This window comes from Loa loa (genome assembly GCF_000183805.2).
Source record: "Loa loa unplaced genomic scaffold supercont3.8, whole genome shotgun sequence".
Classification (NCBI taxonomy): domain Eukaryota; kingdom Metazoa; phylum Nematoda; class Chromadorea; order Rhabditida; family Onchocercidae; genus Loa; species Loa loa.
In genome coordinates, this window is record NW_018108188.1 from 397,912 (window position 1) to 415,117 (window position 17,206).

Below are 17,206 nucleotides of genomic sequence, written 5' to 3' on the forward strand. Positions count from 1 at the left end.
GAGTCAAAAGTTATGTCGACTGCTGGTAGGAAATTCAACTGATAATTGAACGTTCTCTTCTCTATAATTGAGTTAACCGTTATACTTCCTAGTTTTGTATTAGTCTAACTCTTATGTCTTCATTTGGAATGGATATAGTAGAGGTAAAATAATGCAGACCGCAATTGTGTTCATATCATGGCCTTTTGGATGCAGTGTAGAATATTGGGGAAAAGGGAAATGTGTTAAAGGAAAACTGTCATTGAAAACCATTCGTCGAAGCATTGGAATAGTAAAAGTAAAAATTGACAATCTCTAAAGCAATCACTGAAGATATTTGTAACATGAAAAAGTATATAAAGAATCATAAGTGAATGTGATGTATTAGTATGCCTGACTAAGATTTGAAAATGATCCAAATTCTTTTCCATGTATGCATAAGGATGCTATCACTTTTGATAGAATTTATATACATGCTGTATGTTTAACTAGTAAAGAGCTTTATACTAATCTATGCATTACTTCATCAATGTATGCTAACAAAAGCGTCAATTCATGCAATCATTGAATCACATCGACGAAGGGTATCTTTCACATAGCAGGACAGCATTCTTTTCTGTTATCCTTCAGATTGCTGTCTTTGGGATTTATCGTGACGACATTTTGGAGTTTAACTTTATGCGTTAACTTGTATTTTGTCATTCCTAATGACTTTGTGACGTTAATATTGTTTAGTTTAATTACCCAAGGTGAGATGGAAATCATGAGAAATTTGCAACTCTATGTCACGTTGCGCAAAATACTCCCAAGAATACAACAATTTTCCACTTTACTATTAATGAGCAGGAATTATTTCAAAGAGCGCGACTTTAATATTTAATAAGTGTTTTTCGTAATCTTCATAAAATATCGATCACTAGGAAAGATATCTGTACTGACCCAAAAAATCAAGGGCAAAACTAATAACCAGTTCTCTACCATCGACCTGAAAGGAAGTGTGGGAAATGCTTACTGTTACAATGTCTGCCTGTTTATCTGTCATTGATGCCTAGCACCTTATCTTAGTGTATTTGCTGTTTGCTTGTCGTATCATCTCTCCCTTTTGAATCTACAACTGCTATACGACATAGTGCAGCGATACAACGACTCGACCATAATAAACGGTCATCAGCATGTCTTACCCTGTCATCCTTCCAATTTGCGAAACTGCAAGCCACAGACGAACCTAACATTCACTCAGTTTTTGGTCCTTCATTCGGCTTATGACTCGTCCTGCCATTTTCTCTATCGATTTTTAAATATCATCGCTGTGTCCAAATTACTCATACATCTTTTTCCTCGTTATCCTTCCTTCTCTCCATGTATATCATTTTCTAGCTGCGGTCAACCTGAGTGTTTTCGATGTTGCTGTGACACTGTCGCTTGATTAATACTTCTCCGACATTAAATTGAATTCTCATATCACTGTTTCCCCAGTCAGTAAAATTTCACTTTAATATATTATCTTCTTTTACTGATTACTGTCTCATTTTTTTTCACCTTAATTGTATATGGTGATACTATGCTAGCATTATTTCGTCATGAAATGTCAACATTAAATTGAATTCTTATAGTACTTGACCGAATGGCCAGATTATTCATTCGTCATAATTTTCATATCATTTTGATATTGTCAGCAGATGTTTGCTATAAATTGTATTATCGTTACGACAAAATCTCGGAGCGCATCGAACTGCTCAACCGACTCTCCAGTAATAATAATCAGTAACTGAAAATCAATCGATAATAACATCTGTAAGCATTACACACGCTTTATTTTGAGAATGATCGCTGCTAAGTTTACTCGATTATTTGTTTATTGTTTCTCACTAATTTCCGTTTTTAAAGTAGCAAACCTGCTTTCAAGGTTGCTTATATTAGTAATCCTTATCTATCGTAAAAATCAAATTTGAAAATCTTTCAACGAACGTTTTTCGGCCTTGTGTTGCTTCTTTACTACATGCTCAGTTGGTATTACAGACTGAGATTTTGACGACTACTGATAAAAGTGATAAATCGCTTTGCTACAAATGGCCGTTGCCGAGAAATTTGTTGGTATTTGGACGTTTGTCGAGTCGGAAAATTTCGATGCATACCTGAAACAAATCGGTAGGTATAGTCATGAAAGTTCAGCATGTTATCATTGTTTGATTAGATCAAAGCAGTTTTTGCGCTGCAATTCAACATTCTTTTAATTTAGTTTAATTAGCCTAGTTTTTAGAATTCTTTTTTTCCATAAAACTCGAATTTTCAAGGCCTTCTTTTACCACTAGAATTGGTTTCAGACGAAGGTATGGGAGTTCCTAAAATAATCTGACCCGTTTGTTAAAAGAAATTCAAATGTTTCCTGGATTTTTCTATATTTAGTGTTAAGTATTGCTGAATCATTAAAATAGTTTTAAATTCGCGAGGAGAATATTTCAAGTTAAATTTATCTGTTGTAGATTGTTTGTCCATACCGATAATCATCAATTTCCTTTTTTATAGGTGTTGGGTTGATAATGCGAAGTATAGCTCGAAATCTTAAACCAACACTGACTTTTTCCGTGGATGGTAACAAATGGAAGATTGTTAGCGAATCAAGTTTCAGAAAGCATGTTTGGGAATTTGAACTAGGTGAAGAATTCGTTGAAACAACACCTGATGGGAGGCAAGTAAAGGTGGTTGCTCATTTTGTTTTTGTTCAGTTGTTTACTCAGTGTTTGTTTGATTATTTCTGAGTAATTGTTTATTCCACTGTAAAGACCATAGAATGCTGCGAATATTCGTCATCTGTTATTATACTTGGCTGCCGAAGAAAAGCTGATATCTTGAAAATAGTATCAGAATCTTAAGAAGGATTCAAGTCACGTAACATATGCGGACTCTTAATACCCAAACACCCGTTTTCGTGATTGCATTTAGCTAACTATGGCTCCTAGAAAACATTTCATCTTCTAAAGTTTTACATTATGCTAATAGAAGTATGAAATGGGGCCCAGTAAATTTTGTTATTAATAACTGAGAGCTTGAGGAATCGGTCAAGAGGCTTTAGAGAAAGATCCTGTAATTAGGATACTTAACAAATGAATTCACTGTAGATTAGCGAGTCAGAAAAGGGCCAATGTTTTATTAATTTTTACACAAATTCAATTTTGCTTTTTTTTGCTGAAGGCAGTGGTGTTGCAGAGTAAATTCTTTTTGGAAGGTGACATATTGGTTCAACTCGAAAACGCGATTAAGGCAGACGGGAAAAGTACTAGGTTTGAACGTTACATCGATAAGCAAGGCCAACTAATTATTGTAAGTCTAACTGTGGTGACTGCAGTACAAATATTTTAGCGTGAAAATCTTTTGCAATTAGCTAGTTTTGCAGTTAATCGATTTATGACATGAAATTTTGACGTTTCAGTGGTCGTGTTATGCGATATTTTAGTTAACTGAAGTAGAAAAGATATTTTTAGAATTTCGGTGTTTCAGAGAAATGATCGAAGGTGAGAAAAAGTGACGCTAAGATAATTGTTGCTGTTCCTGTTGTTACCATTATATTTTCTGTTCTCTAGCGGTGAAATTTGAACTAAAGAAAGTAGCAGTTAATGAGCGAACTAAATGAATAATTCGGTATGTTAGTATATGGCTAAAATACATCTACAAGAATAAGCCTTGCATCAGTTGACATGGTGAAATAAAATGCGGGGAGCAAATTTAGTAGAAAGATCATTTTAATGAAAATTCTTTTCAGGTTTGTGATTGTGAAGGTGTGGTTGCAAAACGCATATACAAAAGTGCAGAATAAAGCAATCAGCAATTTATCATTTGTTGAGCGCGATGTCATAGAAAGTTCTGTACCAAGAGCAAAAGCTTGATTTTGTCAACATGTATCACCCGATTTTTTGTTATATTTGATGTACTGAATAAATTAATACACCAAATACGCGATGATGATAGTACATGCATTTATTGCTTACAAAACATCACCCACCAAAACAATCACTTATACTTGAACCTGTTGTCAAAGTGCAAATATACCTGCTGGCAAAGTTTTTTTCTTTATTGTATGCGAAAAATCTTAGTACTTTAAACACGTTTTAGACGTGAAGGCACGTGAAGACACGTGAAAACAAAAGCTAAATGAAGCTCGCAAAGTATGCGAAGCACATCAAGTTGCGCTAAAGCAGTTCGAATCGTCGACTGAAATGTCATTTGTCAATCCTAAGGTCGCGAGTCGAATTTCTCGAAAAAAGAGCAGTAGGTTGTGATATTGAGAAGAAATACTAGAAAAGACGTCGAATTAATGACTTGAAACCAAATGGTGAAGGTCTAGGTTTTTTTAACAAATATGAATATGTTATGGGCTATACAAATTTCCTACATTAAGGCTTATCATTCTCAGTAGGTAGTGATAGTTACCAAACAATTGCATATGTGCTGTGAAGTTCCAGAATCAGTATTATGGTTTTGAACTATAAACGGTGCATACTGCTCATCCTGTATCAATGATAATTAGCATTTGTTGTCCCGATTGGGATGCATTGTATTAAGTCATTGATATTTTTATGAATTCGTTGACTTAGTGACTCATAATGGATATTGGTGGGGTATCGTTCTTTATCAGTCGTTTATTCTTTCGATTTTTTATATCCACTTTCCTTTATTGATTTCCTAAGAAATAGGATTAGAAAGAACGTTAGTGAATCTTATTTAGGTCCAAAAGGATGAGGATTTGCTCCAATCCAGGTTCATTTACGCCATATTTGTTTTCCATTCTACCACAATCATGCCGATTGCTATAATTTCCTCGAAGTTGAGTATTCATTTGTCAAAAGCCGTTGGTTGTTGAATGGAAACTTCTTCAGACAATGTCATGATTCTCAACTGATTAAAAAGAAGGGAGCACCCGGATTTGAACCGGGGACCTCTCGATCTGCAGTCGAATGCTCTGCCACTGAGCTATGCCCCCACCGACTAGATACTTTAATTGAATGGATGAGATTTTGATTATGGCGCTATTGTAGAGCAATAGAAGGAATTGACGCTTTAATTAATGTTCACTGACTCACTCGCCCTTATATTAAATCCCGCGGAACATCCCAAAAGCATCCCACAAGTAAATGAAGAAATCAGCACGGTGCGATGATTCCAATCTGATTGGATAGTATAAATCCTCAGAAGATCAAATAGTTCATTTTAAAATGAATTTCTTATACAATTCAAATTAATGCGAAGGGACTTAACTGATGTCGATTGGCGGTATTCAAAATGATGTTACGAAGTTGTGTAGTGAAGGTATCTTGAATTGTCCAGAATTTCTCACAAAATTATACACTACAATAATAACAAGGCAGTACGAAGTGGTCGCTTTTCTGGATTAAATTTCGGAAAAAAACACTGGAAAGCATGCAAGGGAATTCATTTCTATTGTACAATTAATTGAAAAGACACGATATGAAGTAAAAATCTGATTCAAATGGAATGATAAGGATTAATGGGAAGAGAAATTATTGATTTGAGCAATTCTCAATTTATGCGACCAGAAATATTTCTTTGGTTGTTATAAATTAGAAAAATATAAACAAGTAATACTGGCTAGCTGAAAAAGTGAAAGCTCGCTTGCATATGAATATGAAGAATTTGAGTACTTTCGTGCCGCCAAATAAATGCTCCTTGAAATAGAGCATTACTTCTTAATCTTGATAAAATCACACCAATGAAAAGTGAAGGAAGCAAATGGAGTTGACAATAATTGAGAAACAATTCTCGTGGGTATCTCGAAACTTCACGACTTCAGGAAAGTTAGTCTTTTCCTTAAGATAACATTGTGAATTTTAAAATTTATAGGATGCGCTGCTATCTTCATCTATGTATTTCCATGAGATCCAATCGGCCCCTACAGGTGGCTTCTTGGGAAGATTTTCTGCCACTTCATTAACCTTATTATGGTATCTTGTAAAGCAGCAAATGGTACCAAGAACTATAACAAATAATACTGTTGCTATGATCAATACACCGATTGCAATCAATTGTTCCGAACGACGACCATTTCCATCTGCCTAAAATGAAATTCTTTGGATCAATCCAAATAATGCTGGAAATTTGGATTTTAGAAAATTTGACGCATATTTTTGGTTAGGAAATTTCACGGTAAATAGGAAAGCGAAACATCCCAAGTGATAGACAAAACCATTTACTAATTGAGTAATGAGTCTCTTGAAGAGATCAGTCAATGGTTCTTATGGTGTTGCAACTAATTCGAAATCTGCGCATTTTGCTTATCATCATTTGATGATTTTTTCGTATTAACCGTTCATTTATCTCATCTTATTTCAAACTAAAACAATATCCTCAACAAAAAAGAAACCTAAGGAAGAGGAAGATACCCGCTAGACTTCATATTGCCACATACTATGGAATACGACAACATTAAATGTCACTATTAAATGTGACAGTAATAAAAGTATAAAGTTATAACTTACAAACTCGGAATTCCTTTTCGGTAAGCACAAGAAAAATTTAATGTAGAATGTGTTATTATGTAAACTGTAAAAATGCTAACTTTTTGAATATTCCAAACACATAAGGCACTATTTTTAGCGGTACGGATGAATGGGCATTGTGGATCAGCGCAAAGGGGTCGTTCCAAGGAGAAATTGAAGGCTTGCGATCGATCCGGTAGTCTCGTTAACATCGCATTCCATATTGCAATGTGCAGAAGAGATAAACCACGCGGTGAAAAATGTACACAATCATGACCAAGCAAGGATAAGTCCATCCTGTAGAGGGCTATTTCGGGAACTCATTTTCTTAATAAATACAATCGGATGAATCGCATTAGTCGTTTAACTTACATAGACCTTTATGGGTCACCATTGCAACAAAGTTTACCGCAAGTTGCATTAGAAGTATAAATGATTCGTACAAGATTGAAAGAAAAATGATCGGCTCAAATAAATAATAAGTTGGACAAATAATTAGTTAAAAATGTAACGAAACTTACTGATTAGAGCCAGGTAGGAAAGGTAATGAGGCATCCTTCATGAGCGGTAAAATTTGCACGGTAAATAATGAACTTTGAAAATGTAACCCACAAATTTTTTCAACCTTAAATAAATTTCTGTAATATAATGAAAGTTCATTATACAGTTTTCATACCGAAAGTAGAGATTTCACCGTAAGCGTGAAATCTGTGAGATAAATATACTGAAAGATAGAATTTAGCGATCAGTGATTTTTAAGGTATTCAAAGTAAAACAGTATATTATTTCAATGAGACAATTGTTACTGTGGAAGTTAAAACTATTCTCGATGAAGCTCGATGATAGTTGGATTCGTCATTATCTTCTTTTCAAATAATGTAATCAACCGACTTGGTCCCAGATGGAAACCGGATTCAGTTTTTCATAAAGTTTCCACGGTTCCAGCAATGTTTGACATGCTCGGTGCGTGTTAGATGCGTCCTGCCATAGTTTCAGTGTGGAACTTCGTACCACAATCAAAATTGTCCGTTTCGGTATCACTTCGTAAAGCAACTTAATTGACTTCATTACTTCAACTGCTGATTGCTCAGGTTCCCGCAGTTCGCCATCCTATAGAGAAAGATGAAGATTTTAGGTATTACTTGTGATTGCTGCATTACAGCACTGCGATCGTTATGTTTAACCATGTAATGGAGGTGGAACGATTTGGAGATCATTTGAATGTTTGAATCGAGTTTTAACTGCCCCGAAATTTTATGGGAAATGAAACCTCTATATTGGGCATAATAACAATCAGTTTCCATTTATTTCGCCAGCTTTTATGTTCCATGAATTGCCCCACCAAATACTGCGTTTGATTTTCAAGTTTCGTCGCTTTTGATGTTTCAATAACTGTTAGATTTTGAATAGATTTCATCAGAAATTTAACAATTGATGGGAGTGAACTGGTGTAACTGGCATGTTGACATGAGTCTACTCTACCTGAAATCGGTCAAATTCAAATCAAAGAACTATCTGATAAAAGGTAGGCCCAAAAGAAAAATTATGATTTACGAACAGCAATTCAACTTGATTGAAAATTTCGGATTCTAATGAAAACTATACCATTAATTATTAATTGATCATTAATTAACGCCTTTAAATTGAAGTGAATTGAAGCCACTATTAAAATTACCTTTAATCAATTCCATGATACTGTCATTACAATATCGTGTCAGTTGTCCTAGTTCGGCGTAAAGTTCTATGTCGCCTGGGCATACATAATCTATGTGATCCAATTTAGAATCTAACTTCGGCGCACAATTCAATAACAAATCTGTGACTTCTTCTAATGCACCACCCATATTTTGTTCATGTACTTGTCGATGCTGAAATTGAATGTTGTATGTAAGGGAAGGATCGAAATAATGACATTGTCAAACATAAGTTTATGATTTTTTAATTAAAATTTCTGATTTTAGGCAAAAATTTATAACATCTGTTAGAACTTCGTTCCAACTCTATCTCCTTTATCATAATGATTGTTATTACCATGATTGTTATTATCATGATTATTCATTGTTTTTATTGCAATCATCATCTGTATCAACTTGATAAGTAATCATTACTGAGATGTCATCACTATGATGGTCTAAAATTTGCAGTCCATACCTGTAATTCAACAAGATGTATCCATTGATCATGAAATTTTTGATCAGTTCTCAACAATGTGATAAGTCTCTGTCTAGTGTCATTGCAAAAAATTCCTTCAATAATAATAATAAGAATAAACACAATCTCTGTTCTCATGATTCCCACATCTCCTGCAATAATAGAAATTTATTGATAATTAACTGAATCTTCAAAATTTTCATTCATGTGCAACAATCTTTCATTGGAAATCCGATAAAAAAAATCGATTGATGTTCGCTTCTAAGCGCATAATATATTTTAAATTTTAATTATATTTGTCTTATACAAATTAAATACATTTAGCATTATGAATCATATATGCAACAACAGATATTCGAAAATCTATTCTTAATTCAAATTTTAAAGGTTGCAGCAAGTTTTATTCATAAACAATCGTTTCACGTATCTTGTAAATACAAAATTGCTTAACTTTCAAACATTGACAAAGCAAACTATGATGTCAAAGGCTAAATATCAATTGGTGAATAAGAAGTAACTGATAAAGATAAGTATGATTTAATGAAGTACTTAGCTTGCAATTAGCTTAGGTTATTTCAATTAATTATTTGTTGAATGGCTAAATGTGACAGCACTTTTAAAGAAATGAAATTTTGGCCAAAAAAGAATATTTTAAGCTTTAAAGTCGTTTTGTTTTACAACCGCTTGATATTGCATTTTATCTTATCATTTATTTCAGTTTAGTTAACAAACATTTAATCTGAATTATGCTCTATTCTAAAAAAATACTTAACACATAAAACATACTACCTTTTTTTGTTGTTTTAGATTGAAATTATATGCTGAAGTGAAACTTCTGATGTCAATTACTTCAACAAACTTCTTTTATAAGAAACGACACAATAAGAAGACTGCGCTCGTATTCGTTGCTTCCATTGACCCCCTGACCTGCACAAATTTTAAGGAGACATGCCGGACTTTCCAGACAGTGCTCCATGAATAGGATTGAGTTTACATTTAAATTTTAATTATCTATGAACACTGACGTTGAGATCCAAAAAAAGAAACTTTTTAGTTGTTTTCAAGAGCTTTGGTGTAATTCCGTGATGATGCAGGATGAAAAATGCAAGTTGTTTTTTACGAGAAATCATACGCGTATCACAGTTACGTAAAAAAGAAAACAACGACAAACATTACAAGAGATTTTTTTTTTTTGAAAATTAGTGTTAGAAGAATAACCTTCCAAATGACCAATTAAATGATGATATTAACGCCAACGATAGTTTGATAAGCTTTTTTAAACTTTTCAGTTCGGTGTTTACTCAAATTTACAAAATGTTCAAATCTATAAAGTGAAGGATTCTTCAAATTTATAAAATATCATTTTAAAGCGCATATGTGATAAGTTTGGGTATGATATAAGCAAAAAAAAACACAATTGCTTATGCTGATATAATGATCTCACTGTTCATATTACATGAAAGAAGTGAAGGACTTCGTGTCAGAATCTATTTGTACCATTGGTCAGATAGTGCGATAATGGTGTGCCTTACAGCTATTTCCACTCATATCCAGAAAATTGGCATATTTTATGAGTTTCACCAGTAACTTTAGAAATCGTCTGAAATTGAAGAAGATATTATTTCCATTTTTTTTATATGACACATTACGCTTCCACAGAGATGATTCAGCTAATCTCGACGAAAAATCATTTGAAAATGAAGAAATTAATCGATAGTGGGTATTTACAAACATTAATGTATTCTTTCTGTGTATTAGATCACAATTTAAGGGTTTAATTTTAAGAAGTTCATCGAAATTTCCATGCATTTGGATGACAACAACAGAGTCCATGGGTAGTTACTAGTTATCCTAATTTAGTCCATTCATACATTTCGATGTATGGGTCATTCCAGGCACATTTTAAAATAAATAGAAGTATGATGGAGGAATGAATGTAAATGTAACGAATAAAATGAAACAAATCAAAAATCAATCCATGAAATTGAGAAGAGCAAAAACGTGGAAAGCTGTAAAGGAAATGCAAAGAAGAAGAGGAAGGAAGGCGGATGAAATGAAATGAATTCTGAAATCTTAGCTTAAAACTTAACTTACAGTAGCACTTTATGATGTAACTTTCACAAATATCCAGCTGAAGTAATCGAAAGTTTGCAAACTTTCTTTCACCAGAAAATTTTTTAAAAAAAGTGTCCTTTGTGACGAAGAAACAGCTGTGTGAAACAAATTGTTGTGGGTGTAGATGTCGATAGTAAGCTGCGTCAGACTAAACCTGTTAAATTGTGGCTAAACTTGTGAAAGTAAAAAGAACAAACGGAAGAAGACAAAGAAGGCAAGCAATGAGAAGAAACAAAAATGATTTGAAACAATTTCAAGCATAAAATCTAAAGAAGGCTATTTTTGCGTTGCTAAGAAAATCTTCGAAAATTGCATCGAACATACGAAGGAACCAACTCGGATGGAAAACACAAATTACTCAAAAATGAGACAGAAGCGCAAACATTCCTATCAGAGTCATCGTCAATTTGCCTGCAAAAAAAAAAAGAAAGTTAATTCATGAATAAAAGCAGTATATGTGAACATTGAAATTTCACATTTTATTCCACTTCTAGCCTTAAAAGTTGTAAAAAAAAAGCACTACCAAAACCTTTTTATTAGTGATTGATGAAAATTATAGCTTTATCCCTTTCTTTAAAACTGAACTTCGAGGATCACTTTCATAAATAGTAGTAGTAAAATTCGATAGGATTTCCAAGAAAGTTTGATTAAATTGAAATGATAATGAACAAATGAGTGAGTAAATGATGATAAATAATATATCAAAAAAGGTGTCAAATAAGAAGGACAACAAATATCAGTGATGAACGAAAATTACAAGTAGACAAAGTGATAAAAAAAATTCTACTTCTGTGACAGATCGGTGAAATTATATGAGATATAATATAAATCAACTTTTTATGCAAATTTGAGGAAATTTTTAAACTACAAAACTAATTTTTCCAGCTAAAATAACAGTGAAGTAAATTGTCTAAGACTAAAAACTCATTAACAAGTAAATGAATACATTTCTGTGATAGATTTTAATCTGCAAAACTGCAAATAGATTGCACTAACAATCAGACCAAGTACACAGTGATAAATGAGTTTTAAAATGAGAAATTTCGAGAATATGGAATGAATATTTGACGAAAATTACTTACGACTTACATATGTATTCATAGTGCAAATCATCAAAAAAAAAAATTCTCAACATGCAGTTTATAAGAATAAATAAAAATGGAGATTTGAGGAACTATTAGTTGGTATATGTTAGCAGATTATGCAAATGAGTAGGACAAAAAAATAAGAAGGGAGACCTGATACTGTGTATATTACTGTGGACCTGATACTGTGTATATTATTGTGGACCTGATACTGCTTTAACAATTCAGGAATGCTCTTTGAAAAACAATGGGAAGAAGAACCGTTGCATAAATGAATTACACAGAAGTATTTATTTGGTGGAAAAAGATCTATTCCAAAAGTGTTTATCGAAATCGACAAAATATTTGGGTCATGTTTGGATTTCATTATTTGATTTTTTGGAATACAAAGTTGAAATAAAAGACTTCTCCAATATTTATGACCTACTCGTATGAATTCCAGAATGTTTTATAATAATTTTTGCATGCTTTCAGAGTTGTTCCGGAAAAATAGCATTTTCTGCATGTTTCTTCTCATTTTATTTGGAAAACGATAATTTTGCAAATATTATTTGGACGGTTTTTTTTTCCGACCAGCATTTCTATTTAAGTCAAACAATAAGAGTTTTACAATCCATAGAATTCTTTGAAATACTGTTAAACTGATTAATGAATTATTTGCTCGGTGGACAAGTGAATCAGGACTAAACCAAATATTATGCAACAGAGAAGTAGTCAGACAAACCGCTTAAAACCTAAAGCTTACAGTATGCGTGAGTTATTTTAGTCGTATAATTTTTGAAAGTGAAAAATTAGCATGCTCCAAGGATGGATCGTATCTATGGCTGCAATTAATATGAACGTTCGAAACTTGACCTATCCAGAAGTTAATTACGCGAAAATAAAAACACTAGGAGATGAAAAAGTTAAGATCGGCAAGCGGTCATTAATGTTCTATAGTTCAGTTATTAAAAATAAACCAGCTATACCACTAATATCAAGATAATCAGGTGATAAATTATCTAAGAGCAATCAAACACTATCCAATCAACATAGAGAAGAGTTTTAAAAAGTTCAAAAAATAGAAAAAAAAAAGGCAAAGCTAATTTATTAAATAAAAACAAACGAAAATCCTGACCAAACCTCCGGTAATCACAGAAAAAATATTGACCTCTAATCTCTAACATCTTCTAAAACTAGTATTTTCACCTATAAAAAAAAATATAAATAAAACACAAGAAACAATAGAAATAGGATAAAATATGCCTAATCTAATAAAGAAAATTAAACTAAAATCAAACCTCAAAATATCTAACCCAAATATCAAAGAATAATCAATTACCTGTGGTGAGTTTGTTATCAATAATAATTATCTTTACCTTCTTTTTTTTTTTATCACGAAACTTTAGCACTGATTTACTATCCACTTAAATTTATACCTTCGCAGAAATATTATATTGAAATTTCTCTTTTTTTAAAGGTTTTTAGTGAATAACTTTTACCAAGTCAAATCTATCTCATTCTGATTCCTCTTTTTCTATAGTAATCCATGAATTATCAAAATAAATGAATCGGACTGTTTCAGAAAAACTTTCAATAATTCTTAGATTCCATACACGAAGTAAGTACAGTATTACATAAGTGTCTGTGTCTGAATTGCGTCTGAAGCTGTTGCAAACAAACCATTAGCTAATTTTGAAGAAACTATATTACTTGGTAAACCAACCAGGTATTTGAGTAATCTAATCAAAAAACTGACTGTTCGATCCAAAATTCGGATCTTTAATTCCGGAAATTAGTGAAGACGAAAAGCTAAGCAACATTTCTTGATCATTTTCCCAACTTTTTGATTTCAACAATATGATTGTTACAGATTCTTCTCTCTACTCAAAATGGGAAATTTCATAAGTCTTTTGCCACACCTTTTCCTAGTAACTGACAACAGAATGGAAGTGAAAATCGTGATACATTTCAACCGATATCAAATACGCTTAACATAAATAGCAAACAGGTAAAACTTAAATTTTGCTTTGATCACCAAGAAGTACCGCAAACGAAAATACATTATAATACAAAAAACCTTTTATATTTCTAAAAACAATCTGAGTGGAATTGTCGACCAATTGCAAAATACCGAAGCACATTCGATAAACAATCCTCAAGAACTGAATGAATTCAGAATTAGAGCCTAAGAATTGAAATATATAAACATCTTGGCAGTAAAAAGTGAAAAAGTGATAAACAAGCGAGGTCCACAAATAGTTTTATCTTTAGAGGCTATGTTTGAGAATAAAACTGGCAAAACACTGACCCAAATTTAAAAAATCTTTCAACTGAAAAACTAAATAGAGCAGAGAGCAGATGAAGGGAATGCAATGGAGGTATTTTACCTGAGTTCCCTTTCCTAAACCGTTGGATCATCCTAATAATCGACAGCGTTCATCATATTAAAAGCATTAATAATGGCAGCAACAACAATGAAAATTACAGCTGAGCACAGATGAACTGTAATGATACCAATTTTGAAAACTGCTGCCATCACTTTTTTCACCCATTTTTATCCCATCTGTGTTCGTATGAGTCAACGGGACAGACTCCACCGTATCGTATTGGAAAAATTCTTCCTCAACTTGGCTTTCCTGCTGAATTTAAAAATAAAAAAGAAGTAAAGGAGAAAAATGAATTCCTCCAATTGATTTCCCTACTGAAAGAAAATTAAATTTTTTACCCCTTTGCGAGCCCTATATCTGCAGCCCGTTGTCTGGAGCCAATCTTTTATTCATAAAAGGTAGATGGATATTTCTTATTGTATCTGCGAAAAGAAAAAGCAAATTAATAATTTTGATAAATGCGAAAATAATCAATACTAGATATAACTGCAGATGTAATTGAAGCATTGCAAAGAGAAGCAACTGAAGAGTAACTGTAGACAAGACTAAAGATGCAATTAAAAAGATGTAATCCGTCGACTTAACTAAGAGGAAGACGCAACCAAAGCTTCTTTTAACAAAAAGCCCCAATAAAAGGAGAGATAATCGCAGCATTGATATTCGCCGACTGATTTTATTTCAACTTTTTTGGATTACGCAATTCAATAAATCTTTGGATTTGTGGAGAAAATAATTCCCGACTTTTTAATGTTATTATACGTGACGTGTCTATTTTCTACTCCTCTTACGAATTCATCTCTTGACCATTCTTGATAATATGTTCGATGTTGCAAAACACTGTGTTCAATGTAATTTATACAAAAAAATTTCAAGAAGCAAGAAGAAAAAGCTAATTTTTGAAGATCACACAACTCTCGAATACGAATCAATTGTTGGACATTTTGCTCCGCGAAAAAAATATATAAACGTTCAATTTTAAGTTACTAAAATCAAATAAATCATGAGTTCAGAAGTCAAAAGGAACGGAAGAACTGGTGGAAAAGGAAAAGCAAAGATAAGAACAAATCCCAAGACTCCATAATTTTAACATCTACGAAGGAAGTCATGAACCCGAAAAGAACTTCTATCCTCACGTAAAGAAGACAAGAGAAAAAAGAAAATCTACCCGTTATAGTGTATTGAGCACAAATATCTAGATCAAATAGGATTTATCCTATTATTGAAGAACAGTATAGTAATAAGACGAAATAAGCAAATGGAACAGACCTTGATTTTGACGAAAATCTACAAACGATGTAATCTTTTTTCATAAGAGCCTCGATAAAAATGTTGTCTGTGCATCATGTCAAGTCATCATATTTCACTTTCAAAAATGAAATATACAAGTTGTCGACGAAGTAACTAGCGACATAATCATGTGACATATAAGAACATGTTCAGATCATTTGAATCGCGGGCAATGAATCCATTTTCGATCAACCACTCTATCTGAAAAGGTCGTAAAAAATCTTTTTTTTTCAAAATTCCTCAAAATGTTAGTGCAATCTGTTTCCTCAAAATGTTAGTGGTCTTCTAAACTTGACGCAAGTATGAAAATAATTAAGGCCGGCCATCTTTTAGAAATCCATTGAAAGGCAATTACCATATTTCTTTTTTAACTAGCTTATTTATAAATGAAAATTCTTGCTAATGAATTTTTGCGAATCTGGGAAAACTTTGAAATCACCTGTTCTTTTATCATCTTTTTCGGCGGCAAAAACATATGTTTCAACAATTCGATCAATTCGGTTTGTAACTGTGCACTTTGACAACGTTTTCGAACTTTCATAACCTATTAGAAAGCGTAAATTGACTTTTATGACAATAAAATCAAATAAAAACATCGACACATTGTAAATAAATCACATTGCACAAATTATATAGCAAAACTGTGATGGGAAAAAAAAAAACTACTAATCAATTCGTCAATGTTGCAATCCACAGATCCTGCAATAAGTCTATGAGAACGCCCATCAAAACTGCATTTTATACAGTGTTCAATAACTAATATATTCGATGTAAAATGTTCACAGCTTAAAATTTTCGATCATGCACCGTTTCTAGTATCCCTAAATTTTACCGAATAACTTCCATGAGCCAAAGAAAATCTAAATAATTCAATATTTCATTATTCATCATTACCATAATCCTATCATTTTCCTACCAATATGTATTCAGTACTTCTTCGACTGTATATGCATATGCATAAAATCATGATCAAGCACGCTAGCACTTGAAGTATACAAAACATTTTCAACCATACTTTGACAATAGCTTCTTGTACACGCAAAATACGCAAAGCGATAATATCATCATGTTCTTCCTGTACATTTGTATCCACTGACAATTGCAGACGACCAATTAAACTGATTCGACCGCGGTTCTGCTCCCTACCATTCTGAAAATCATATTGTTCCTTCTTTTCTCTTTTCATAAATTCATATGAAAATGAGAATCAAATCCCGCCGACTTATTAAACTTTTTGTTATGAAGCAAGTAACCAACACCTTCAAGCACAAAAAGCGCACATAAAATTAAAAAATATTATCAAAACATCATAAAAACAAGCATGAACGGAATTTTTGATAAGATCCAGGCATACATATATATAATCCTTTTTATTATGCCGGAGGAAATATGGACAGATGAAAAACCTTGAATTGGCTGTAATTGTTGAGTAGTCACATCTCAAGCACATAAACAAGTTAAGACATTGAAGTCCCCAGTGACTGCGACGGAAAATGACAAGATTATTAAAAAAATGAAAATGAGTCGGAAATCAATCAGTTTCGATTTGGAAAAAAGCGCTGGCTGCTTCAAGAATAAAAGATAAAATAGGACTTTTATTTCGCATCAATGATAATCAACAGAATTTGAATTCTCAACTTTCTCCACGCATTTTAACTGCTAATATATATGTAATACATAACTGCCAACATATATATATATATATATATATATATATATATATACTACT

At 32.6% G+C, this 17,206-nt stretch overlaps 3 protein-coding genes and 1 non-coding gene across 4 annotated transcripts in view; 1 reads left to right on the forward strand and 3 right to left on the reverse strand.

The window, feature by feature from the left end:
* The first annotated feature begins 1,467 nt into the window (after nucleotides 1-1,467).
* Nucleotides 1,468-3,928, forward strand: LOAG_02073 (lipocalin/cytosolic fatty-acid binding protein family protein). Its single transcript, XM_020445926.1, has 5 exons — nucleotides 1,468-1,773; nucleotides 1,999-2,127; nucleotides 2,506-2,678; nucleotides 3,187-3,300; nucleotides 3,740-3,928. Exons 2-5 carry the CDS (start codon nucleotides 2,049-2,051, stop codon nucleotides 3,791-3,793), a joined length of 420 nt encoding a protein of 139 aa, XP_020303670.1. The 5' UTR covers nucleotides 1,468-1,773; nucleotides 1,999-2,048; the 3' UTR covers nucleotides 3,794-3,928.
* Nucleotides 3,929-4,885: 957 nt separating this feature from the next.
* On the reverse strand, nucleotides 4,886-4,957 carry LOAG_20005. The gene has a single exon. It is a non-coding gene; the product is annotated as a tRNA-Cys (tRNA).
* An 865-nt stretch (nucleotides 4,958-5,822) lies between these two features.
* LOAG_02074 (hypothetical protein) lies at nucleotides 5,823-8,759 on the reverse strand (the record flags this gene model as incomplete). The annotated part of the gene is made up of 7 exons (XM_003137612.1): nucleotides 5,823-6,047; nucleotides 6,551-6,767; nucleotides 6,992-7,095; nucleotides 7,362-7,580; nucleotides 7,741-7,952; nucleotides 8,146-8,338; nucleotides 8,622-8,759. The coding sequence occupies 7 exons, from the start codon at nucleotides 8,757-8,759 to the stop codon at nucleotides 5,823-5,825; spliced, it is 1,308 nt and encodes a 435-aa protein (XP_003137660.1).
* Nucleotides 8,760-15,294: 6,535 nt separating this feature from the next.
* Nucleotides 15,295-17,206, reverse strand: part of LOAG_16572 (Cullin-5) — an 8,018-nt gene continuing 6,106 nt past the window's right edge. The window contains exons 17-19 of the mRNA XM_020449225.1: nucleotides 16,493-16,627; nucleotides 15,917-16,021; nucleotides 15,295-15,678 (exon numbers count right to left, since the gene is read on the reverse strand). Of these exons, the coding sequence (XP_020307294.1) occupies nucleotides 15,604-15,678; nucleotides 15,917-16,021; nucleotides 16,493-16,627 (315 nt within the window). The 3' untranslated portion in view covers nucleotides 15,295-15,603. The remainder of the gene's footprint in view (nucleotides 15,679-15,916; nucleotides 16,022-16,492; nucleotides 16,628-17,206) is intronic.